The 24568-nt window shown below is 41.3% G+C and overlaps 1 protein-coding gene across 3 annotated transcripts in view; it reads left to right on the forward strand.

Annotated features, from left to right (window-relative positions):
- The window catches only part of ENPP2 (ectonucleotide pyrophosphatase/phosphodiesterase 2), a 119307-nt gene that overhangs the window by 56935 nt on the left and 37804 nt on the right, over positions 1-24568 (forward strand). For all 3 annotated transcript variants that reach the window (XM_014603864.3, XM_014603865.3, XM_006263351.3), the window contains exons 4-11: positions 1201-1326; positions 3843-3903; positions 5293-5390; positions 6189-6268; positions 7320-7439; positions 18184-18239; positions 21262-21327; positions 22173-22245. In XM_014603864.3, the coding sequence (XP_014459350.1) occupies positions 1201-1326; positions 3843-3903; positions 5293-5390; positions 6189-6268; positions 7320-7439; positions 18184-18239; positions 21262-21327; positions 22173-22245 (680 nt within the window). The remainder of the gene's footprint in view (positions 1-1200; positions 1327-3842; positions 3904-5292; positions 5391-6188; positions 6269-7319; positions 7440-18183; positions 18240-21261; positions 21328-22172; positions 22246-24568) is intronic.

A 24568-nucleotide genomic window follows, 5' to 3' on the forward strand; every position in this document is an offset into this window, starting at 1 on the left:
GGCTCCAGGCCACCTGTGCATGCAGGAGATGGCATGCAGAGCCAATCCAGTGGTGTGCTGCACGAAGTGCAGACTAATCCCTTATGCTGTGTGCAGTGCTTGTAGCACCGGGTTCAGCCTATGGACCAAATCATAGGGCCCCACAGGCCACGTATGGCCCACAGGCCACGTGTTTGACACCCCTGGTTTAAGTTTCCCTGAGGCTTGTCCAGGACTGGGAGAGACAGAAGATGTCTTACAACCACCTGAGTACTACCTTTCCCTAGGAGGCCAGGTTTGTGCTAAGTCCACTAGGGCACATCTATACCACTTCAGCACCATGCCACCATGTGTCCCTTCCATGTGTGTGCTGCCTGCTGAAGTACCACCGTAGAGATGAGTTGGGTGCATGACAGTAACCTGCCTTTCTCAGAAAAACTCCCAGGGAGTGTAGCCTTGCCTTTAAGAGGCTATAACAGTAGCGTAACTAGTAGTGGGTGAGCAGGCACCAACCCTGGGTACTAATTTAGAGGGGGTGCCAGGATGTCTCCCTCCCTGCCACCAGGAGTCTTTATCGTGGCAGAGGCAGACCTGCTCCACATGGCTATAGGAGCCAGGCAGGCACAGCCCCATGCCCTGTAGTGTATCTGAGGGAAGGAGGGTGAAATAAATATACCTTATTGATGTTCTTGGTGGTATTAAGCTTGGAAAATGGCTTAAACTACAAATGGCTTAAATCAGTAGTTTCAGGGAACCTTGGGATTCCATGAAAGGTTCTGCAAAGAGATTGGGGATAATGTCGGACCAGGCCAGGAGGCAGTGTATTGCCATTGTGGGGCCTAGTTGCCTGGCTCTGTGTTAGTCTTTAGGGTACGGGTAGGAGTTGTGTGGCAGAAGAAGTGATATGAAAGGATTCCGTGACCAGGAAGCCAGAAAATCATTGGTTTAAACTAATAAAACTTGCTTCTTGGAAATGGGGAAGCGCTCGAGCCTTCCTACCATTTCCGGGCTCATGTTGTCTTTTTATTTATAGTCAATAGATCTGTTTCAAAGTTCTTGAAAGCACTAGGCTGGGCATAGGCTTCCAGATCCAACTTTAATGCTTCGGCTAAGTTTGTTTGGGATACTCAATTGAGTGAAAGCTTTCTAATTTTTTTTTTTTTTTTTTGCTTGATTGTAATCTCCTATCTTATGTTTTCATTTACCCTGTAATCATTTTAGCTCGAGGCTGGGAATGTACCAAAGATCGCTGTGGAGAAGCAAGGAATGAAGATAGTGCGTGTCACTGCTCTGAAGACTGCTTGGCCAGAGGAGACTGTTGTAGTAATTATCAAGTTGTATGCAAAGGTACATATTTCTATCTCTTTTATCTATCTTGAACTGATAGAGGTCAGCCTTGCGGGTAATGCTTTTTGCTACTGTGTGAAAGACTGCCTCCCATTTCTTTTTTCCAAGGGTGGGGCCAGTGGCTGGGGAGGTTTAATTTTCTGCACCCAGTGTTGGCAGGTGCCATCAGTTCTCTGGAAACGCTTTGTTTATGCACTGGCAACTATAGGTATACCTTTTATTAACCTGTAGCTATGTCTGACAGGCTGGTTGGAAGAAGAGGGGGTTCTACTTGCTGAAGGACTTCTATAGACTGCTACACTGGCAAGTCCTGAAAAAGGATGGTGGAGGCAAGCAGACCCTCTCACCTGAGTCCCAGCTGCATCCCAAACTGGAAATACATCAGTTAGGATGCTCTGGCTTGTCTTACCACATCTGCCTTTGAGCCATCAGTCTCTGGCAGGCCTGAAAGTGGGCAGTGGGGAGACAGGCCCAGTGTAACCTCACCGGTAAACTTCTGGGTCTGGAATGTGCCCCCAGACAGGTGGCACATGGGTGGGTGAAGAGTAAGTGAACAAAGCATGCTTGGCCCCCTCCTTGCTTGGACAGGCCCGTACAGGTGTACAGTTGAGCTTAGTTGGGATCAAGGCCTAACTTTGGATATTTTTATCTTTATTTTTTTTAAAGAAGGAGTTTCACATGAAGTGCTTCCTCCACCAGTTGTATCTTGTTTTAAATCAGGTTGTAACAGACAAAGGGTAATAAGAACATGTAGTTACACTGGGCAGGTTTGTGCAGTTATGTTGTTTCTCTTCATTCTTGTTGTTTTTTAATTACAGAGACTTTTAATGGGATCTTTCAAATTCTTTTCCATGGGGTGGTGAGCCAGCCATCAGAGCAGTGGTTCTCAACCTTTTTAGAATCCAGGCACCCCTCAGAAAATGCAAGCTCCCAGCTTTCACTTGTTTGACTGTAGAAAAATGATAGAGCAATTCTTCTGTTGTAAGGATCTCAGAAAGACCATAACAGATCAGAATATTTTTTGACACTATTGATTCCTACTTGAAATCCCTGGGTTTATCTTGTGAATCATATCTGCATACCTAACAGTGCTATTATTTATCAACACCCTATGGCACACCTGAAAGGATCTCACAGTACCCCAGGGTGCCATGGCACTCTGATTGCGCATCACTGTATTAGAAGCTCCTTTTTCACCATATCTTGATCTTGGTGGGATACATCTTGCATTGCATAAGTACATGCATCTTTCTGAGTAGGCCCCTCTAGTTCATGTGCTCTCATAGCTCAAACCTACCTGGTGGTTGGGCTTCTCAATTATTTGGTTTCAGAAAAAAAAAGGGTTTCGAATCATTAACGTCTTCCCCATTCCTTTTCTGCCACTTAACTACATCTGTTTGAAAGGAAAGAACAGGTCAAAGTCCAGATTCTCACCAGAGCAGGCTTTGCTCTCTCAGTCCTGAGTTTTGTGGTTGAGAGGAAAAACTAACTGTGCCACTTCCAGCAAATGTTAGTAGATTGTATTTTTCCTCATTCCACAGAAATAGTTAAATACTAGATCTAGATTTTAGCTCCTGATTTTTGAGGTGCCCTTCTTTACAGAGACCAAGAATTAGTTAAAGCTGTCTGTAGCTTTAATATATGTAGTTTTTATTTAACCAGGTAGGAACAATAGTTCTCAGTGACCCTGGCATCATTACAGGAGTGTGTCTTTACATGAGAACAGTTTTTTCCATATTAGTGGTTACAAATATCCTTTCTTTTAGCAATAAATGTGCCTTTTTAAAAATCTTGTTATTTGAACAAGTAGCTCTTATCTTTTGTTGATGTTCAAGCTTCTCTCCTACTCTCTTCTCATGGCCAGTTACTCTCTTCGCTGTTCTAGAAGAATTCTGATACATCTGCAATTTTAAAATTGAACTACAGTTCCTTTTGAATAATGGCAGTCTCATAAAGCAAGCTGGCAGGGGGTGGTGTTTTGGCTTTTTGCTGACCTCTGAAAGTACAATGCGTATCCCAGGTCCAATTCAAACACAGTAGAAGCAGCAGCGAAGAACATAGAGAGGATAGTGACTAACATTAGAATAATCTCACGGCATAAGTCAAATGGGTCCTGCTAAACTATGAAACTAAGAGTTTGTTAATGGTTGCATTTGCATAGTGTCCGCTGCTTTGTGGCTCTGTACTGTGAAGTGTTCAAAACACTGGGAGATTTATGCAGCTATCTAATAAGACCATCAAAACGAAATACGTTTATTTAGATTTTAAGTCTTACAGGTCCAAGTTTGTATTTCTGATAACCTTGCTAGACAACAGTGTGTAATTATCTAATTTATTTTGCTCTGTACACATGCAATGGACATAAAAAGCCAATTTCACCCAAATTAGCACTGGATAACTTGTCAGCTAGGTCTTGTTGTCTTTTTTTGTGTGTGGTTGGGGTGGGGGTCAGGTGGTCTTTGTAAACCTGGTAGTTTCATCAACAACTTTAAAGAATGACATGCCTTTCTGTGTAGGAGAAACCCATTGGGTGGATGATGACTGTGAAGACATAAAAGCTCCTGAATGCCCAGCAGGGTAAGTGTCTTGCATGTAATTTTCAACTAAAGTGCCCTGTGGCCTACTGGCCTGCTAATCTGGAGTTTATGAATCATGGGGACAATTTTTGACTCTACTGCTGCTTTGTAGATAGCCTTGGGAAAGTCCCTTCCCTGCTGGTGCCTCCTCTTCCTGTTTGTAAGATTAGGATAATGATACTGAAGCTCTTTGTGCTATGTGGCTGAAAAACACTGTATAAGAACTAAGTGTCTGCTGGCCACAGGCTGATAAACTTTCCCACTTCAACTACCCAAGTATGGAACTGAACCAAAGTTCACTCAAGTCGGTCGAAATCTTTCCACTGGCTTTAATAAGTATTGGCCATATGTGAGCCATTCTCAAACTTTTTTCTTTAAACACTAGGTTCTTAGATACTACTTCATATTAAAAGAGGGGGGAGGAGGTGCTAAAACATGACTAATTTTGGCCTTGAGTCAGAAAGGTATTTAAGCATGTGAATAACTTGAAGAATGTGAATAGGCCCATTGAAGCCAATTGGACTACTTGCAAGTTTGAAGTTAAGCATACACTTAAGTACCTTTCTGAACCAGGGCCTCAGTCTTAGCTTAGACCAGTGATTTTTCAACCTGTGGGTCTGCAGGTTATGTCTAAGGGATGGCTATCTGAGTGATGACTAGTCACAAAAGATGTCTATGATCAATTAAAGTATGGGAATACCCACACTTAAAATTTAAAGGGGTTTGCACATCTGTTTGAAATTTCCAGAGGGGTCCTCACCTCCATTCAAAATATTTAGGGGTCTTCAAATGAAAAAAGGTTGACAATCACTATTTTAGACATTTAAATAGAGTACTGAACATCCAGTTTCTATTGACTTCAATGAAAGCTATGGGTGTTCAGCTCCTTAGTCACCTGGGAATAGATACACAATGAATGCCTAACAATTGGCCCCAGGTTTGAAAAAGCAGGCCATACTGTAGCTGCATGAGGTTTAGAAGGTCTGATCCTCCTGACCAGGTTCTCATTTCAGCAAAAGAGAGGTGGCCTTTTGTTTTATGCAAGTATATGAAGTCATCCCATGGCCCTTTTTTTGTACAGTGAAGTGTGTGTGTGTGTGTGTGTGTGTGTGTGTGTGCGCGCGTGTGTGTGAAAAGCATATGTGAACTGGATTCCTTTTTTTCTATGTATTTCATGTACATTGCACAAAGGACTACGTCAGGGTTTTTGGTGTTGCTGAAATATAAATGTTACTAATTACATGAAACTGATCTGTTAATATAAAGAGTTACCAGTTCCATAACTGCACTGTATTTTACACTGCCATTAGTCTAACTGAATGGGTGAACAGAAATGTAGAACAGTTTGAAAATGCTCCTTTCTGTTCATGTAATCTCTCTCTTGTTTTAGTTTTATTCGTCCTCCTTTGATCATCTTTTCTGTTGATGGCTTCCGTGCATCATACATGAAGAAAGGGAGTAAGGTCATGCCCAATATTGAAAAACTAAGTACGTACATCTGTTTTGTTAGAAAAAACAAAGGATAATTTCTTGTGCTCATATTGTTTTCATTGTTTGTATAGCACTTTGAGTCAACATGACTCTGTGCAAGAGTGGAGCCAAACTGGGCGGGGCCTAATTGTGTTCCCAGTAAAGTCAAAAGGCAAAACTGCCCTTAATTTAAATGGGGGTATGATTGCTAGGACGTAAGCAACAGTACAGAGTAATATGAGAGTGAAAAAGTGCATTGTGTCTCTGGGAATGCTTCATGGAGTAGGCAGAGTTTATTTTTTGTAGATTAAATAAAATTAATCTTGAATTCATCTTGAATGTGTAATAGCAACTGCATGTGCTATTACAGCATTACTGGAAGTCCTATAACAGCTTCCCTGTGACTCTGGAATCTCAGTTACAGGTATATTAAATCAGTGTGTGCGTCACTTGAAACGAGTCTGACTTTGGAGTTATTTTACTGTTAATATGAGAACACTTACAGTAAGAAGGGAATTCTGGAGGGTACCAACCAAAAAGACATTTCTTTTAAAACTAGCTAACTTTTACAATGCTGTAGCCAAATTGTTAGTTCTTGTAATCTTTGCATAAAGAAAGGAATTTGTGCTACAATGTGTTCATTTACTACTTGTACTTTGACAGTAACAATTACTCCCCTTAAGCAGAAGAGCAATATGCACATTAACATCTTTTCAAATGTAATGATTCTTAGCTGTTAATTAAGCACGTGTCTTCTTATTTCTTGGAGCATGATAATCCTGCATTCTAATATTTGTAACACTTACTGCATTTCAGGATCTTGTGGAACACATTCTCCATACATGAGACCCGTGTACCCTACAAAAACCTTCCCTAACTTGTACACTCTGGCCACTGTAAGTTTTGAGGAGGGTTTCTTGAATGTACAAGGACTTGTGCTTCCTTGTAAACTTGGTTATTTGGAGGGAAAGTTTTTTTTAATTAAAAAAAGGACCATTCCCTTCCTATTTTCTTTTGTGGTATTAAAGTTTTTCAAGGGCTTTATACAGAAGAAGAGTTAAATGCTCTGGGATTCTCAGATAAATGCTTTAGAGCTATTACAGTCTATATTACAGCCTGCTTCTGCAGTCATTTATACTCCTATGTTTAATTAAACCTCAGGGATTTTGTGGAAAAAAATTGTAGTCACAGGATCAGGTCCTCAGTGACTGATTTGTTATCAGTGAAATCAGTGGAGTGATACAAATTTATACCAGATGAGCATCTGACCTGTGCATCTACAAAGCAGGAACCCTGCCATTCTAATGGCAATTTTGACATTAGCTCCAATTGTGGCTTTGGATACAAGTCACTTACCTGACCTGCCCTGTTTCTCCATTTTTATATTGGGGATAAGATTTACTCATCTTGTACAGATGGCTAGGATTCATTTACACTTATTAAGCATAATGAAAATGCTTGGAATTATTTGTATTATCATATCATTTGTATATTCATATCATTATTTGTATTATCATATCATTGCTTACTTTAACGATGAACTGATTTGGTGAAGATGAACTGAAAGTTTTAGATAGATAGACACACACACACACACACACACACACACACACACACACACAGAGCACCTTTTTACATATTTGCATATTTAAATGTAAAAATATGCATCTTTCAAATTGTTCAAAAATACTTTACAGAAGACAGCACCTGAAGCATTTATTTTTAACAGAAGATCAGGGTAGGCAGATGAATCATCTCCTGCTGCTCTAATGAATAACTGCAATTCTAAAGGTGCTTATCTTAAAACGAAAATCTCCAATTTGGATGCAGTTAGAGGGTTACGCAGTTTTCCATTTTTAAAAAAACGTAGTGGTATTTGTGGCTAACTCTGCAGACCTGGGTTTGTGTGTGTTAGAGGTTCACTAATTAATCTACTTCTGCACAAAGGGACTCTATCCTGAATCACATGGAATCGTTGGCAATTCAATGTATGACCCTGTGTTTGATGCCAGCTTCAATCTTCGAGGGCGAGAGAAATTCAATCACAGATGGTGGGGAGGTCAACCAGTAAGTCTTCAGACTTTTTTTCCCCCCTCCCCCACTCCCCTCCCTGTTCCTTGGAATACAGCCAATAATAATAATGATAATAAAAATACATCTGTGAACAATTTGTACCTAATCTCCTGACGTCTGGCCCTGTTTCTGTCATTTTAATGTAGCTTTTCAGTTGGCTCTGGTTTTTCAGAATAATAAGGCCATTGATTATGCAATGGTGTTCTTGCTGATAAGTACAAACTAGATGTAGTTAGGAAAATCTCATTTTAGGCAGTACAACTGAACTCAATATATTTTCACCTTCATGATTTAGTGTGTCCCTGTCTTTCATGCATTGCAAAGGTTTTCGTGCTTCTGCTATTCCTGTGTTTGACATAAAAGATTAATACTCAAGATGTGGGGCATGAGATTTTCAGATAATTTTTAGTGCCAGGAGAGACTAATATAATCACCGTGCCTCATCTTTGGTGAGATGCAGGCTTTACATCTACTGTGAATTAATTGCAGCTGCAGGCACAATAGCTGTGTTTCAGCTAGAGGCATATCTATTATAGAAAAAGCATCTGACAATGCCCTATTTTGCAATTTTCATGACTGTAAATTGATTAGATCCCTAATCGTAGGTAATGGTAGTAAAAGTTGTTCAGAGGAGTATTGTAACAGTGAACAAAGGAGATGACTTGTGAAAATCGTAGCTCTTAGAGAAACCCAGTGATTGTGGTAGATGGCAGGAAAAAACAAAACCTAGTATAATATTGTGCAAAGACATTACATAAATAGCAAGGAAGAGTGATCGTCCCTCTGCTACTGGTGAGGTGGCTTCATAAGCATCCAGGGGCGTGTCCATATGAGCATGCATGTGTTTCCCCAGGGACAACTAACAGCAGCACAAATTTGCCACCGCTAGTTGTCCCTGGGGAATCGCACATGGCCAGAGTGCAGGTGCAGCGGCACAAATATGTGTTGCTGCTAATTGTCCCCTGGGAGCAGCCATGCACATGTGCCCTGGTGTGAGGCAGATTGCCCCAGATAGGGTAGGGGAGGCTGAGGCCAGCACATGGGCTGGGCCCAGCAGCCTTACCTGGGGTTTTGGGGACTTTCTAGGGCTGCAGCAGTGATGATGTGGGCATGTGGAGCCTGGCCAGCAGCTGGAGTATGGCTCTGGGCAGCCAGGCTCCAGTTTCAAGCAGCCATGTCACTTTTTTTCTGTGCACTTTTTTTTTGATACCGGGATTTCCCGGTATCTAAATTTTACTCCACACTACAAATATACAGCATAGAGAACCAAATCAGGTGCACAGGGTACATTTTGTTGTGCCTCAAAAGCCTTTGAGGTACCAAAAAGTAAGTGCATGCTCATGTGGACATGCCCAAGTAGTTATGGATAGTTTTATGTTCATGATTTTTGGAAATGCAAGGGAATTCAGAAGGTAACCACTAACAAAGGAATGCTACAAGTGTTGCTGAGGAAAGATTGCAACTCCATGTAGGTACGGTGTAGCTTCACTCCCATCCAGGATTATCTTATAACTGTCCAAGCAATGAATGCACCTTCCAGTGAGCTGAATTGTAAAGGTAATAGGGTAAAATTGGGATAAGAAAAAACCTTGATTTATGTCTGAAGGGAAATTTCCTAAATATAAATATCCCTTAGATGATACCATAGTTTCTAGGCTTATGTGAAATGGCTAGTATTAGCTTCAGATTTGGATTCAGCTGATTCAGGGGACAGTGATTTGATTTGGTGATTTGAATCACTGCCCCAAATCAATTCGTCTGAATCTGATTCGGAGATCTCCAAATCAGCCAGCCTGGCAATGGCTGACTCGCCCACCCCAGCTCTCAGCGCTTTGAAAAAGAAAAGCCCCGACTCAGTGGGTGCTGCTGGGTGGGGGGCAATCCCCGATGCCCACCACTGCCCCACGCTGTGTGGGGGTCTCTGCATGAGCCCCCCCCCGACCTCCCCCCCATTGCCCCAGCCCCCTACATGGCTCCAGCCCTCTAAGAAAAAAAAAAAAGAGAGAGCCCCAGACTCATCACTCGTTGATGAGGGGGTTGAAGGAGTGGAGCTGGCCTGGGTGGGGCACCTGTGGGGGGGCTGGGGAAGCAAGGTGGGGGTCAGGGGGCTCGTGCAGAGCCCCCCATGCAGCATGGGGCAGTGAAGGGCACTGAGGATCACCCCCCAGCCCAGCAGCATCTGGTGAGCATTGGGGCTTTTCTTTAAAAGGCCAGGAGCTGGGGTGGGCAGGGCAGCCACAGGGGCTGGGGGAATGGGTGGGGGTCGGGGGGCTGGGGGAGCAGGGAGGGGATGGGGCCTGGCAGAGGTCCCCCCAGATCCCCCTCCCCCACTTCCTACTTACTAGCTCTGAGGTCAGCTGCAGCTCCCTGCTGCAGCCTCTGGGGACTGCCTGAATCATTAAAGCTTTCCAAATCTTTTCTGAAGATTTGGAGAGTTTTGAATCGATTTGGACCTTTTAATTGGTCCCCTGATTTGATCTGGATTCGGAGATTAGGCCAACCAAATCAGGCCAAGTCTCCTCTGAATTGAATCACCACCTGAAACGTCACACGGCCCTAATAGTCTCCCTATGGCAAGGCATTCTTGAATTGGGCACTTATCAAAAAGACCGTGCTCTAGGTGAAAGGAGGGTTTGGAAGGTTGTGTAATATTTGCAATAAAAAAGCATTTTGACCAAGTTTGGTTCAAATAATCAGTATCTCATTGGGATGCAGATTACCACAGTGTATCAATGGTATTTAGCAGATAACTAGCATTTGACTTCTGAGAGAGAGTTTATCAGAAAATAATTTGGGAGAATTAACAAAAGAGAGTAGGTTAATTTTGGAAATATTACAATGTAGTAAGTTGCATTGAAAAAAAAAAGTTTAGTGACTGCTCCATACTCTGGTTCTCTAGTTGTTATTTAATACCCCTTTTGTAAAGAAAAATATTTGAAAAATGGCACCTGCAGAGTGCAAATAAAGTAACTGCCATATCCCTTCCCATATTGATATCAACATAAAAATAATGGGACATTGGATCAGTGTCTTCAAAGAAGGAATTAAAGAATAAATCTGTCTATCTCTTAACACACACTGCTTTTTGCTTTCTTGATCTTTTATATTTGCCAACCTAACTTGAACTGGTTATCTAAAAGTCTCCTGAATGGTAATTGGAGCTTTATTCAGTTTTTTAAAGTACTGCTCATAGTATGGTTTCTTTCTTTATGAAATGTGAATATCACATTGTTGACCCTTTCTTCACTGTTTAATCAATGCTTCTATGGTGTTTTTGAGTTGTCTAAAAAAATGCAATAGAAATAGATAAAAGACACAGTTGTGTTATTTGAAAAGAATGGTAGAGCTTGGGCACCAATGGGAAGGTTTTGTAGTTTTCTTGACAAATTTGCTTCAGTTTTGGGTTATCTCGTGGGAAAGAAAATTAACTTTAGGCTGCTTCATAGTTCTAAAACTTCATTTTCAATGTAAAAGAGTTTTTACTAAGCTGAGAAACTTTACTCATTGCCAAATCCCATTTGTGACAGTTTTAAAATGATGGGTCCACAATGCTTGTTTAAAAAAAAAAAAATCATTCCAACTTTTCTTCCACAAATTTTATTCAGCCATGACTTGAAAGAACAGCTAGCAGCTCATGAGTTATGCCAAACTTCTCTCTCACCATCCGTATATCATGACTGACTGGCTTTCTTGAAATTTTACCTTCACTTTAAGATGGGAGCATCTAACAATTCTTGAATCATTTCCTTTAACACTTCCAAAAGTCCCATTGAGAAGCTTAGAGCTGTGCTGCTGATTGGCTGAGTCTCAAACAAAGAAACATCATCTTCCTAAATTAATTTCTTACTGCTGCTGCATATTAATGAACCACCAAAACACAATGTGTTGTGTCTTGAAGCTGAGCTTATAGTTTCTAGGCACTGGGCATCTTAGCTATGTGTGCCCCATATGGACTTATTTTAGATCTAACATCTAAACAATCTGGCATTTGAAACAAATCTGTTTTGCTCCTCTGTCTAATGGCAGCCAGCTACACTGTCTATTGAAGGATTGAGCATAGGTGAGCCAGGATCAAGACAGCTTCCCGTTGTCAAAGGTGAAGTATTGATACAAGCATGATGCCACTAAAGCAGGGGTGGGCAATTATTTTGAGCAGAGGGCCGCTTATTGAGTTTTGGCAAGCCATCGAGGGCTGCATGACAGGCAGCCGTGGAAGATAAATATTAATTTTCTAAATGTTTTAGGGGTCCCATGGGCTGGATAGAATGGCCTGGTGGGCCGCATCTGGTCCACGAGCCACATTTTGCCCACCCCTGTGCTAAAGTGACTGGGCTCTGGAAGAAGTTGTCTTCTGCCTTTCTATCCTAAAAGGACAATTCACTGTTTGAAATAGGTTTTTTTGCTGTTATTTTGTTTTATAAAGTTGACAGCTGGAGATAAAGAATATTCATAAGTGTCTATGTGGTTTCATGGGCAGCTTGTTTCACAAAAGCAACCTGTCTGATTTTATCTCAATCAGTTGTTGAAAGTTTCCACTACTAAAGCTACTGGCTTTGCAATGGCGCAATTGTGCTAAACGTATGCAGTCATGTGACTAGCAGATTTTTGTCTATAAAGGGGTGACTGGTAGGGAAGCAGGCACAGTATATTTTATCTTTGGCAGGACAAAGTACAAAGGATGCAGTACTGTTACACTTGGAACAGCTCTGTTGCTAATTCTGTGTACTTGTGCTCAATTTAAACATGTCTGTTTACCTCAGAAACACTGAGTTACTGTGCAATTCCCCCTCCCCACTTTATTTTTTTTTAAATGAGAAAAGGATTTCCCACCAATGCATTAAGTTGGTGTGTATATAGTACCTCTGCGTCCGAGGAGAATTCCCCTCCTTGGCCGGCTTGCAGAAGCAGTGTTTGCACAGTGTTCCCACAAGAACCAGAGCGCAGTACGTTTACTCTGTGTTGGCCTTGGCCTGGCTTGTGCTTTGGGTGGTTCTTTCATAATGCAACAAATACTGGGCAGACTTTGTGAGGTAATTTGGAGCTCGCTTCTCCACAGAAGATGAAATATAGAAATGTGTTGCATTTTGGGGTTTTTTTTATGAACCAGTCCAGTAGTTCATAACCTTGTTTGTACCAGGACCCATTTGCCAAGATCCGACGGCTTGTCCTGACCCACACCCCCTGGCCCTGCCAGTGCCCAGTCCCCAACTGCCCCTGTCCCGCTCGGGTTGGAGTGTGGTGGCTGCGGCAGCTCCGGTGGCTCTGGCTCATGCGGGCAGCAGTGCAGCAAGTCTGGCCCAGCATGGGCTGGAGAGAGGAGGACAGGAGGCCTGTGGCACCCTCCCACCCACCCACCCACACCTTGGGCTGCTGTGGCGGGTCATGGCCCCTGTGGCACCCTCCCACCCACCCACTCCTTGGGGCTCCTATACCAGGTCATGGCCTTTCCTGCCCACGATCAGCATCTCCTGGCCACCCTACCCCTGTGAGTGCAGGCACCAGCCCTGGTGTTATCAGCCTGGCCATGCAGCTCCCCACCAAGCCTCTTGCCCCACTGAAGGGGCAGGTGTCTTTCCCCCATACCCTTGCCTTGCCACAGCTCCAGTGCTTGGACACCTTCCCCCAATGCCTGTAGGTACCTGCCTCCCCACCCCTGCACACCTATCCCTTCCACACATGCACATACACACTGCCCCCACCAACCTCAGCAGTCCCCAAGCCCTGACCCTCCAGCCCCCGCTCCCCGTACACTTACCTTCATCCGGCTGCCAGGGCTGCTCCCACGACCCTGCCTGGCTGTGTGTTGGCCATGCCCCACGCAGCCCCTTGTGGCTGGAACGCTGCCAGCCTGCAAGGGGAAACTCGTGCTTTCGCGCATTTTTCTAGCACTTACTTGTGACACTGAAATATTCTTGAGACCCACTTTTGGGTCACAACCCACAGATTGAGAAACACTAATCTAGTCCATAGCTATGCCAATTCATTTTCTTTCTGGTGCTCATATACTAGGGCAATGCTGTGTGGAAGTTAGATATGAAATAATAATCATTTGGTACTTGTAGGTTTCATTCTTGGTGGTTTCACAGATCCATTGTGTGATGCCCTCCACCTGTATCTATTTAATAAAAATATATGAAATAATTTAATTTAGATGCAAATCATTGATATTTAAAAAACCTTGAATGGATGCAACATTTTATACCTTACTACTCTCTGGATTTGGAAATTAGCTCGTGCATTAATGCTGAATGTCTGGATCCTTAATTTAACAGACATCTACACCGGAAAATACTCTAATTCTTGGGATATTTTAAGAGGAGAAATTGGTTATAAAAGGTTTGAAATGTGTTCTTTTCCTTTTCTCTCCTCTCTTTTCTAGTAGGTGATTCTTTAATGTAGGGCTAACAATGTTTGCAAAACAATGCAGGCCTATCTCATATACAAATGACATATGCCTATGTGCATATTATTGCTTCAAAAGCTGACAGCAAAATGTCTTCAACTCATGAATGGTACTAACCTTGCAAGCTGAACACAGCAAACTTTGTAATAACTGACCTGAACAAATACTCTAGACAGAGAGGATAGTGTACTATACTACTTTAAGTACAGTGCAGGAACATCTAGGATTAAATAACTTTATGGCTGGGACATGGACCAGTAAAGGAGGGAGCTGAGCAATAAACTTCACTCTTTGTTCTCAACCTTTGCTACTCTGGTTGGAAGGATCACGGGTTGGTTTTGAGACCAAAGTCATGGGGGTGTTGATTGAAGGAGAGGAGTGGGCTATCTGCTGTCCTTGCCAGGCAGTGAATTCAGTCTAATACAGTGTTTCTCAACCCGTTGGCTGCAACCCAAAAGTGGGTTGCAAGAATATATGAATGGGTCATGAACAAACTTTAGAAATGGATTCTCCTTTAAAAGAGAAAAATGTGGGAACTGTGGGTTTTCCCTTGCAGGCTTGCAGAGTTCCAGCCTGTAAGGGACTGCTTGGGGCTCCCTCTGCCCCATACACCCACCCCTGTCCCATACACTGGGGGGGGGGAGGCCGGGGGCAGCAGGTCAGGAGTGAAGGACACTGGGTCAGGACTACTGGTCATCAATGTTTACAAATAGGTCCTGATACAAAAATGGTTGAGAACCACTGGTCTGATACATTGTCTACAATGTCCTAAACTTGGTTAGATGCTTATATTGCACTAAAGAATCCATTCCTTCTGTATCTGTAACTCCTGTCTCCTCTACAGCTCTAAAATGTATCTTCTAACATTGGCTTTTTTGTGGCTTGAGGGAGGAGACTGAACTTATGCTCAGTCTTTTCCTTTAGATTTTAAATAAATCCCTTTTTTCCCAGATGATCTGGGTGGTAATTTATAGTAAATGCGATTTACATCTACTGCTGTGTGGCAGTGTCCTGGCATACTCTAGCAAAGATAAAAAACTAATTCAGAGACTTGCTTTATACCAGGTGCTATTTCAGATATGAATCACATTGGGAACTGGTCTTCAATGACCTATAACAGTCCATTGCTTTATAGTTTTCTGGACTTATTTTAGATCGTGCTAGGTGTGTGTCCACATTTCAAACAATGCTGCTAGAAATTTGCTGCTGCAGGGTGGGGGCAGGAGATGTCACCCCCTTTTTTCAGTGACATGCATGTCAAGCAACCAGTTAAACATTGATTTTTCAGCAGCACAATATGAAGTGATGTCTAGCCCCTGTGGTAGTGAATCTCTGGCTGCTTCTCCTACATTGCACTGTCACTGTATGCAGCCGCTGTTGCTGTGCCCTCCCTGCTGCCAGACCTGCTTCAGGGAAGGTGCAGGGACAGGAGGATGAGGTGCCCCTCTAGTTCCACTCCATTGCCCTCCTCGAGCAATGCCTGGGGCTTCTGTCCTACTTGCTCACCCATTGTTACATTACTGAAGGCAAGAATAAGTGTGGAAGCAGAAATAGGGAAGTTTGTTTATCCCTTCCTGTACTGTGCTTGTATTTGCTTATGCAGAATGGCTGTAAAATAAAGGGTTTCACTCTACAGAGCTGTCTCTTGTCACAAGTTGAGTTCAGTCCTGTGAGAATGCTGCACATAGAAGTTCCATGGATTTCAGTGACGGTCTTACGTGCAGAGGGTTGCATGTGACTGTGAAATTCTCACAGACAATGCGATCGTTGAGCCCCATGCTCAGCAAAATGTCCATAGGACATTCCATGGCCTGCAGAATTTCTGGAAGAGAGCAGGCAGAGGAATGCAAAATAACTGTCAACCACTCAACCAATGAGCAGGATGTACTGGCAAAAGATACCGGCCTTAAACATTAATCTGTCAGAGCTACTTGGTTTGGTCAGAAGAAGCTTAACTTTTGGTGCATGTGTTTAAAATCTTTGCCTAGAAAGAGACAAAGCCATGGTTAGTCTGACTACTATTAGTATTTAGGATTTGTACACAGCATCAGTTACTGACCAGGGAGCTTAGTTGATCTGTTTTGTCCACCAGCAACAGGCATGTATGACCTGGAATTTGTGTGGTCCAAAGCATTGGTGAACAAAACAAGAGATAACAGAGATGGTGAGACCAGCTATTGAATTGTCAGCTGCCCTATTCCTTGCATTTTATTGGTACCTTCTTCAAGAAAGAGAGTTACCAAATTATTTATGTTTGACAACACTGTGAAATCTCCAACAAAATACAAATTTACAGTAAATTTGTAATAAGCATAACAGCAGTGGATTTGGCATCTCCTATGCTAATTCAAAATTTGCCTTCTGCTCTCTTCCTTGAGACATTTTCACTTTACAGGTGTATCTTAGGTAGAATTGGAGGTGTGGTTGCATCTAGCGTAGGCAAATCCTTGTTAGCTTTGATTTAGCTCTCACAAGTGGTGAAGACCTAGTGGCACAGACTTCAGTGTGAGCTAACTGTTTAAGTCACTACTAGGATCCTGGGTGGGCTTACAAGGCCTATATGAAGTACCTGCTACTTTGCTGCTGTTGGGAGTGGGGTTAACTTGGCTATGCCCACATGTATTGCTGTCATCCCTCCAATTGCTCTGCACACTCAACCTTGGAAATGGAAGGATAAAAGGCTCTCTAGCCAGAAGATAGATGCAAACTTCAGGATTTAGCCTATGGATGCAATTCAACTACAGAAATACTGATTTTCTGTGTTTGGTTACTATAGATCTTTTTTTTTCACTGAGGGGGAGTTTATATTATTTGCTACTTTAAATGTTGTAAAGTCATTTATAACTTTGGGTTTAGTGGAGCTAAGTTATGTGCAGTCAGGTTTGGAGGCATCAAAGATGCTGAGATTAATAAAGAAAAATATGTTTACTGACCATAATAGCACACTTAGATGAAATATTACTAAGTATAGTCTAAGAATAGAAATTGCCATTTTCATACACTTTATCAGCTTAGTTCAATTAAGACTAAAGAAAATAAAATGACTATGCAGGAAACTCAGGACATGTTGGTTGAATAATTCATGTCTAGGCACCATTTACAAATATCTGCCTGTACAAGTTATGGTGGTAATGCAGATATGTTAGTGTAGTAAGTTTGGTGTTAAGAAGAGCATTTTCTAATGCAAAATCATTAGGAAATATTTATTTTTCAGTCAGAACTTTAAATGAGAATCTTTCAAAGCCATTTGAAGTTTTAGTAACATTTAAACTAATGGAGTGCCTATACACGTGCATTGAGGCTGCTCCGACATGCTGTAATTACAGTATTCGACTAACTTTACTGAAAGCACCCCACTGCTATTTTTCAGCATGGGAGTGCTGATGCACATGATGCTCTGGGTGCTTTAATTAGAGCAGCTTTCAGAGCCACTCTCATTAAAGGGCCCACCTCCCATGGCATGTGTATGAACAGCCATGGGGACTGAGGGTTCTTTTGTTAGTTCCCTGTTATGGTTCTTCTGAATTTATTGTTGTGTTTGTTGGAGGAAGAGTGAGGAGTTGTGTGTTTTGGGTTAGCCACAGACCCTCTGTGCAATAGCGGGGTGTGCACTTGCAAGGAATGTTGGGGGAGGATGGAGAAATCTCCCCTGGGTATCAGGGAAAGGATTGGGAATGTGTGGCACATAGGGGTGGGGAAGTAGGAAGAGGTGAACAGGAGTTTGGGAAGATTGGAAAGAATAGTTGGGATTGGCCCAGTGTTTTGTTCTAATGGATGATGGATGAAGGAGTGGGGGAGGGGATGGGGTGGAATGAAGTTGTCATGTTTTGGGGTGTTGCTTAGGGAACCTATGGTTATTTCTTAGCTGTGGCTTGTTTGTCAGTTATAGTCAGCTGCTTTAAGCTTTTCTGGATAGGCAGGATGGATATAATGACAATGACACTAAAAATGTCAGTTTGTGTTTGAATTTTTAATAGTAAGGGGCTCAGGTAAGATATGGCTCCCCTTTGCTTATAATAATTATACCCAAGAAGTTGCTAGGTACAGACCTACACCACTTTCAGCTAAGTAGTAATAACAGAGACTTAGAGGTAAGAAGGCTGAAATGTAAAAGGACCCACAGCATGGCTGAGTCAGCAGTAATTCAATTCCACAGTCTGAATAAAGTAACAATTGTTGCTAGAAATGCTTAATGTGGAGATGGAGGTTAAAGGCTGCACTTTTTACATCCAAGTTTAAGGTGGAAAAACAAGTCTTGAAAACATTTTCCTTAATTTTCCTTTTTAAATTGAAAGACTTGAGCATGTTCTAATCCTCTTATATTTTCCTCATTAGATATGGATTACTGCTACCAAGCAAGGGGTGAAAGCTGGCACATTCTTCTGGTCTATGTAAGTGACCTTTTATTTTCTAGAGCTCTGTAGCAAATAATTCAGAATTAATTTGGTGTCAGTGTTCATTAAATTGTTTCCCTAGCTCTAAACATTCAATACCTTTTGAAAGAATGCATTCCTTCCCTCCTGTCTTTTCAATCTGTGGCTTCTTTATAATTTGTTAAATACGTAATACATCACTATGTGCCATTTACCTTGGCTGATAGCTTTGTGGAGAACTTCAAGTTGGAAATAATAGTGGGTTGCAAGCATTATGACATTTCTTAATTTTAGCTGCCTAATGATATGGCATTAGTCTTACTAGCAACATTGTTTTAACACTTTGGGGTAGGGACAGAAATTACATGTAAACTGGTATAATTGATTGGAAACTAGTTCAGATCTGTAGCACAACAGAAGTTCAGTGCACATAAACTGCTTTCAAACTGGCCAAAACTAGTTTAAAATATACCTGAATGGATGTAGTATCAGACTTAACTGATTTAGATTAAATTAGTTTATTGAACTTCTGTCCCAGATCCCCTGCAGGTTCAAGTTAATTCATAGTCCCCTCAGCATCCCAGGATGCTTCGCACCTCCCCCACAAACCCCCCTTGCAGGGTGGGCGGGCAAACCTGGGCCCAAGCTGTCTGCTTCAGCTCAGCAGGGTGGTGTGCCCTAGCGCTCCCCCTTGGCTTCTGTCTTGGGCCACTGCAGGCATGTGGCTGCATTTCTGGAATCAAAGGTGATCAAAAGTGAATACCTGTTCACTTGCTTATCAGTTCAATCTACGCAGCTTAGACTAACCTTCAAAGATTGAATTGATTCAGTCTCATGCTTTTTGACTGTCTGTACCGGTTGTCCTGGATGTCATGAGTTCTTTACAAGTGTCACAAGTGCCTCTTTTGCTGCTACATGCACCATTTACCATGATAAACATGTCCAAGCAGCAGAAGTTCCTTCCTCGTTGTAAAATCCAAACCATTTCAATCTTTGGATATAGTACTGTCTTCCAATTGTCCCAAATCAGAAGACAGTCTTGAGGATCTTTGTTATTTTTCCTCTTCACTGCTCCATATTATCCTGCATCCTGCATTCAGCTAGCCATCCTACTTCCTGGAAGTGACTGGACAAGGGTCATTTCTTAGTTCTGAGAGTTTACTAAAGAAGACCCTCTTCCTAGCCTTCTTCTCCCCATCTTGGTGGCAGGATGCCAGGTGTGGCATTGCTCACCAGAAGAACAGATTCACTGTATTTAGATCAAAATACAAAATGGCTCTTTCATGCTTGTTTGTTACAGCTTTTCACCTGAATGGATGCACCTGAATAGGTGGCTTGTTGTGCTCTCTAATTTTGTATACCTCTTGGATATCCTAATTATATTTACTATTTAAAAGTCTGAAATAGACATAGGCTAAAATGAAAAGTATCTCTAAAAGCCTCAAGGTACCTCAAAGAATAGCATTAAATTCTTTACCTGTTAGAAAAGTATGGTACTTCCAGATAGTTCCCACGACTGGCTGGGCTAACAGTTTTAATTAATTCAGATTTCCTGGACTCTAAAGTATTATGAAAACCAAACAGTTATGGTTCAATAATTAAATGCAAATTCCAACTCATTCCTGAAGCAAGGATTTGAGCATATTATGTGTGAAGAATGTATATTCTCTTCACAATTCTTACATAATGAAATAATTCATACTTTTCAAATTTTCCGTATAATTAAACCTCATTGAAATCTAGTGAATTGATTACTTTTTGAAGAAATAGTTTTTAGAAATATTTTTGGTGAAATGTTTTTAACAGTCACTTTTCCTTAATATCTTTTTAACTGGAAGTTATTTGTACAGCCAGGATGTGTGATCAGTGTTGTCCTGGAATCCTCTGATTCCTCATATCTAATGAGGAATCAGAGGATTCCAGGAAGAAGTGCCCTCGTCTAAAAGTCTTCCAGCATTTATTTTCCTCAACAGGAGTGGAGCTAAGTGTGCCTTCAGAAAGATGGTTGACTTATGCTATAAATTAAGGAGACACATGCTTATGATACCTGAACCCAAAAGAGAAAAATAAATCCAGTTCTTCCTTAACAATCAGTGTAATCTCATCTGAAACTACAAACACAGTTATGTACTAATCATAATTATGTGATTGCTGCTCTGCAGTGACACCAGGCAGAGTTCTGTTTTTTTTAGTGGCTTAACTGCATTTTGTATTTCTCTGAAGTTTAATGTTAGCTTTGTATTTCCTGGATTTGTAATGTTTATTCAAGGAAAATTATGTCCCCATTAACCTTTTATCCTTGAATGCCTGACACACATTTTCAACTTGATCTCCGGTCTCATGTAGCATCTTGTCTTGAAATTTACTTTACAGATGAGACGTTTTTAAAGTGTATCCACTCTATTTATAAGTTGCCCATTTTTCTAGCATGATGTTAATCTTACTAGCCACATAGAAAGCCCCATATACAAGGACGAACAGGATGCTGCTTTCAGCAGAGTAAGAGGTTTTCCAAATGGTATGAATTATGGTGCTGGCATTCCAGCTTAAGGCTGAATTCATTTCCAGTTTCTTTAACTTGAGCATTGGTAGGAGCAGATCGTGTAAAGTCATACCAATGTTAGTTGTCTGAATAATCCTAATAATGCCAAATGTTGTGTTGACTGCAGCGGAACTACTGCCATGAGTGAAGTACTATAATTATATAAGTAAAACTTGACAGGAATGGATCTTCACTCCCTGCTATTTATGAAAGTGGACAATTGAATTTCTTGCCTTAGGTCATTGCTTGAATGACAAACAAAGTTTAATTGCACTTCCTCTTGAGTATTATGCATGGACTTACAGGAATGTGAAACAGTTGAGGTTGTAAGAAAGGGTATGTTAATTTGATTACAAATAAAGAAAGTGCAATATGCACAAAGAGAATGACAGTCACGTGAGAAGCTGTTATCCTGTTGGGAACAGCTCATGGTAGAACTAATGTTTGTGCTTCGTGTACACAACAGTACTTAGACTTTTTTTCTTCTTTGTGATCTAGTGTCATCCCTCACGAACGCAGAATTTTAACAATACTGCAGTGGCTAACACTACCAGACAATGAAAGGTAATTCATTTATTATTATTATTTTTGAATAAATATCTAAATTTTCTTCTCTGTAAAAGTAGCTGCAGCAATGGTGTAAAAATTGTTAGTGTTAAAATGAATCAAAACTTGTGGCAGAGGTGATATCTTTTCTTAGACCAATTAGAAGCCTGCAAAAAAAAAATTCTTATTTTCTTTCGAGCACAGGCACCCTTTATCAGGCATAGGAGATTGCAAAGATTGTAAAAGTTCTCTTGGGTAGAAATGAAAATTCATAGTCATAGTGTTAAAATGAGCGGGTTAAGAGTGTTAGTGTTAAAATTAATCTTGCCAGCATTCAGAATTGCTATTCTTTTTAGATCTTAGCTTTAACCAACAGTATTTTAATTATCCTCAACAAATCTGTGATGTGAATATTCTTTGGTTATTGGGGAGCATTTCATTACACAGATTACTTTGGGCTGTTTTATCCTTTTTAGTTGATGTGGCTTAACAAGCGTTTAGGTAAATGGAGAAACTGCCTCCTGAGGTTTGGGCAAATGTCAAAATTTTAATTGTTTTTGAGTATACAAGTTTGTACATGCTGTGGGCTGCATAGTTCACATGAGCTATGGTCGTGATCTCTGACAGGACTAAGGAAGAGTGTACTTCCTCAGATAGTACCCTGTGTGCCTCCCAGCGTGTGTTCTTATGTTGCATGTAGTTCTGGAACAACTAATTGCTTAATGATATTGTGGAAAACATATGACAGAGCAACAGCTTTTTCCATAAGGCAAACTAGTTGAGAGGTTGACTTGATTTGACCTGTTTTTTCTTTTTTTTTTTTGGCCGAAGAAAAGCTATTCTGAATGAAACCTTTCTTTCAGGCCATACGTCTATGCCTTCTACTCTGAACAACCAGATGCAGCTGGCCACAGATTTGGTCCTTTTGGTTCTGAGGTTAGTATGGTTCTCTTTCCCGTGTAAGGATCAATCATTCCATCTCTGGAATATTTGCACATATGTTACAAATAACTGTCTAAAACTAGATTTTGTAACTCAGGTTCATCTGACTTTAAGAACTACTCATCTTCTTTCAGTGTGTTATGAATGGTGAAAAGCATAAAGGTAGCATTATGGTTGGAGGTATTGCTTATCAAAAGCTTTAAGTGTGAAATGGGTTGATGTAACAGCAAAATTTAGCATTCTTGAATCCAATTATCTTTTGAAATTTTTTTTGTATGAGGCAGAAAATGTTAGGGAAAGGGGGAAGGATTTTTTCCCTTCTTTACTTGCTTAGATGCAAGTTAATGTTATGGAAACAGCCACCTTTTAAACACCAGAATTCCATGGGCTCTGAACTATAACTTTTTATCATGGATTGGTCGTTAGGGCTGTGTGAAGCTTCAGACGCTGATTCGATTTGGAGGAGATTCAGCCCGAATCCAAATCTAATCATGAGACCCATTAATCTCTCCAAATTGAATAGGAAGCCTCTGAATTGATTCAGAGAGATTTGACGATTCGGCCATAGACACAGCTTTAATGTTTTTTCTACATACCTCGAGGTACCAGGAGCAGCTTGCTCAGCTGTGGAGCCAGTCCACTTGCTCGGTGAACTTCTGGTCCACTTTTGGGTCTGCTGCTAAGCGTGTGGGGGACCCCCATCCGTCCCTGGCTCGGTGACTGGTACCTCCTGGGTTTGGGGAGGGGGGGGAGTCACCCGGGGTCTCCCCATGGGTGATTGCTGAGCCGAGTGGGCACAGGGAAGGGGGGGTCCCATGTGTGCTTTCCAGCGGACCTGGAAGTACTTCCTGTCCGCTTCCAGGTCTGTCTCCAAGCATGTGGGGGACCCCCCACGCTCCCATGGGATGCTCCATCTGCTCCACCATCTCAGCATTCACAAGCCATGCCTAGTACCTCGAGGCTCGTAGAAAAAACATATAAATCTGTGCCTATGCCTGAATCAATGATTCTCCGAATCAGAATCGAATCTTCAGATTCAGATTCAGCCGCGTCAAATCAGGACAGTGTTCTGAATCAGCAAATTGAATCGCTGTCTCCCAAATCAGGCCGAATCCAAATCCAAATTGAATACTACCTGCTTCGCATACCCTTATTGGTCATATTTTAATTTGTAAAAAAAACCAAACAAAACTCCCCCAAAAATTAAAAGAAAGTTTAACTTTTATCTTGATTTATAGTTATATTTAAATCATTGCTTCCTGCAGAATGGTGATTACCTTCACTTTTTTCCACTGAAAGTGAAATTTGAATGTTACACTGGATATATTCTAAAATGTATGGCATAGAATTATATAAAAGTAAGGCTAAATGACTTCAGAGATCGTCTGGTCCAGCTCTTACACCAGGATCCTGCTTACACCAGGATCATCTCTAAGTGCTTGTCTAACCTATTCTTAAAACTACACAATCAACTCTGTCATACACTGTCAACTCTGTCTGGCAAGGCATATTGCCCAAAGACACAGAAAGCATCCTACCTTGCCACAGGTAAAGCAGGGGGACAACAGCAGTCAGTACCCTTAATGGACTCTTTTGCAGGCTCTTAAGAAAGTTAACTTATGGCCTGATGCTGTGGGTTTCTGAGCCTGATCATTTAGAACTGATTATCTTGTTGGATCAAACTGTTAACCTATTGATCTAGTTTGTAGTTTATTAAGTCTCTGTAATGTAGGAAGTAAATTTGTTCATAGAAAAATTATAAAAAGTAATCTTTCTTGTCCTTAGAGTTTTTCTGGATAGCAACCTAAATCTACTTTCCTAACCACAAAATAAAGTTAGTATGATTTAAGTTTGCAGTAATTCTTTGAAGTAGGCTCACACCTTAATTTAAATAAATAAATGTATCTGTGCACTAATACCTATTAGCAGTAAAGATTTGTTAGGGGAATGATTTCAGGAGGAAGCAGCTAGAAGGCATTTTATGTTGTTTCTCTCAATTTTTAAAAAATTTTATTTTTACAATTTCTAGGCACTCTGAACCTAATGTAAATCAGCTGAAAATGAAGCCCTTAATGGTACCCCTCTGAGCCGCTTCCTTTGTAATAGGAGCTTGACCTCAGCATGAAATCATTCTTTTTTTGTACCAAGCTGGCAGCACAAGGACACTTAGAATAGTTACAATCAGTTTATTTCTCCTCCCCAGTTCACCACAACAAAGCCTGGAAACAAGGCTTTGAGAGTTGTGCATTGTATTAGGACACTCTCCTCACTTTCTGAACAGTGGAAATTTCTACTCTTCTTGCCTCATACTCATTAG

This window comes from Alligator mississippiensis, chromosome 3, assembly GCF_030867095.1.
Source record: "Alligator mississippiensis isolate rAllMis1 chromosome 3, rAllMis1, whole genome shotgun sequence".
Taxonomy (NCBI): domain Eukaryota; kingdom Metazoa; phylum Chordata; order Crocodylia; family Alligatoridae; genus Alligator; species Alligator mississippiensis.